Source organism: Rattus norvegicus, chromosome 7 (assembly GCF_036323735.1).
Source record: "Rattus norvegicus strain BN/NHsdMcwi chromosome 7, GRCr8, whole genome shotgun sequence".
Lineage (NCBI taxonomy): Eukaryota > Metazoa > Chordata > Mammalia > Rodentia > Muridae > Rattus > Rattus norvegicus.
The window spans coordinates 14,672,563-14,674,278 of NC_086025.1; the positions used below are offsets into that span (position 1 = coordinate 14,672,563).

Genomic DNA, 1,716 nt, shown 5'->3' on the forward strand with positions numbered 1-1,716 from the left:
GACACAAATTCATATGTTTGTCAACCTCAATATTTTGATTGCTTTGTTACCGATCATGTAGTAACTTTTCCAGTGAAAATGTAAGTCTTCAGTAATCACTTCCAAGACTTTCTATTTAATAATAGAGAATATTTCCTTTAATAAATATCAAAGTTTAAACATTCTTCTTCGGGGGAAAGGTATACAAATTCAATAAAATTATAAATATATTATTTTAGTTAACAGCATGAAGTAATGCAAACTTTTACTGTATTTCTTCTGTCTCACATCAGTAATAGCATTATTTTCTTTATAGGAATCAAAATGGCTTTTGAAAATATTGTACTGGGAATTTTCCTCTTCTCTCAGATTACAGTGGGAATGATTGGCAACTCCTCAATACTAGTTTATTATGTCATTATGAAACTCACTGGAGAACATTTAATGCCTAAAGACCTGATCATAGAGCACTTGACTTTTGCCAATTGCCTGTTTATCATCTCAAAAGGCATTCCACAGACACTGTCAGATTATGGATATAAAAATTTTCTAGATGATATTGGATGTAAATTGATAATATATACATACCGAGTAACCAGGGGGATGTCCCTTTATGCTATGTGCCTGTTGAGTTGCTTCCAAGCAATCACAATTACCCAGAAAAATTCCAGATGGATGATGCTTAAACACAGAGTCACCAAGTACCTTGGTCCCTCCTGCTCATTAAACTGGCTTATGCAATTATTTCTAAACATCTCAGCTGCAGCAAGAGTGTCAGGCCCTCGTTACAACAAAAACACAACTAGCAGGATGATTCATGGGTACTGTTCATGGTTTGCTTCAGGCAATCTTGCAACTGTGCTGTACTTATTCTTATTGTGCTTCTCTGATGGACTGTGTCTCAGTCTCATGGCATATTCAAGTGTCTCCATGGTAAGTATTCTCTACAGACATAAGAAACAAGTCAAACATATCCACAGTGCTCAGCACTTTCTAAAAGTCTCTCCTGAAGACAAAGCCACACAAACTATCCTCATCCTGGTGTGCACATTTGTACTATCTTACTCATTCTCTTCTATTTTGGTAATCTTTACAACCTACTCCACATATCCAATGCTATGGGGGATAAGTGTATTTACATTCCTAGAAATATGCTTTCCCATATTTTGCCCCTTTGTTCTCATCAGCAGCATGAAGTCTAGGTGCAGTATATTTTTACCCTGCTTTGGTAAGAGATAACTTTCTCAAAGAATAAGATGAAACCTGATTGTCTGACATTTTTTATATATTGGCATATGCTATTATCTGTTATACAATGTTAAGATATCAGTTTAAAAATACAAAGCTTTTTATAACTGACTCATATTATGTAGTATCATCAGTAGTTTTTTCTTTTGTAATCTTAGGATATTTTTACAGAAATTATTAGTCAACAATATATATGTATGGTTATAATATTTTATAAAATATTAGTCAAAGTATGGGTGAGCATGAGAAAATACATTGCAGAGACCTGACATTATCTGATTTCTCATGAAATGGTTTCGTTTTGCTTGCATGCGCTCGCGCTCGTGTGTGTGTATGTGTGTGTGTGTGTGTGTGTGTGTGTGTGTGTGTGTGTGTGTAAAACATAATTTTTATTTTTATGGTTTTTTCATGCATGTGTTTGTATATGACATATATAAAATACATGCACAGTATAGAATATGGCATTACCTCTTTGGACCTCAGTTACTA

At 34.1% G+C, this 1,716-nt stretch overlaps 1 protein-coding gene across 1 annotated transcript; it reads left to right on the forward strand.

Annotated features, from left to right (window-relative positions):
• The first annotated feature begins 303 nt into the window (after positions 1-303).
• Positions 304-1,218, forward strand: Vom1r107 (vomeronasal 1 receptor 107). The gene has a single exon (NM_001408829.1). The coding sequence runs from the start codon at positions 304-306 to the stop codon at positions 1,216-1,218; it is 915 nt and encodes a 304-aa protein (NP_001395758.1).
• The last annotated feature ends 498 nt before the right edge of the window (positions 1,219-1,716 follow it).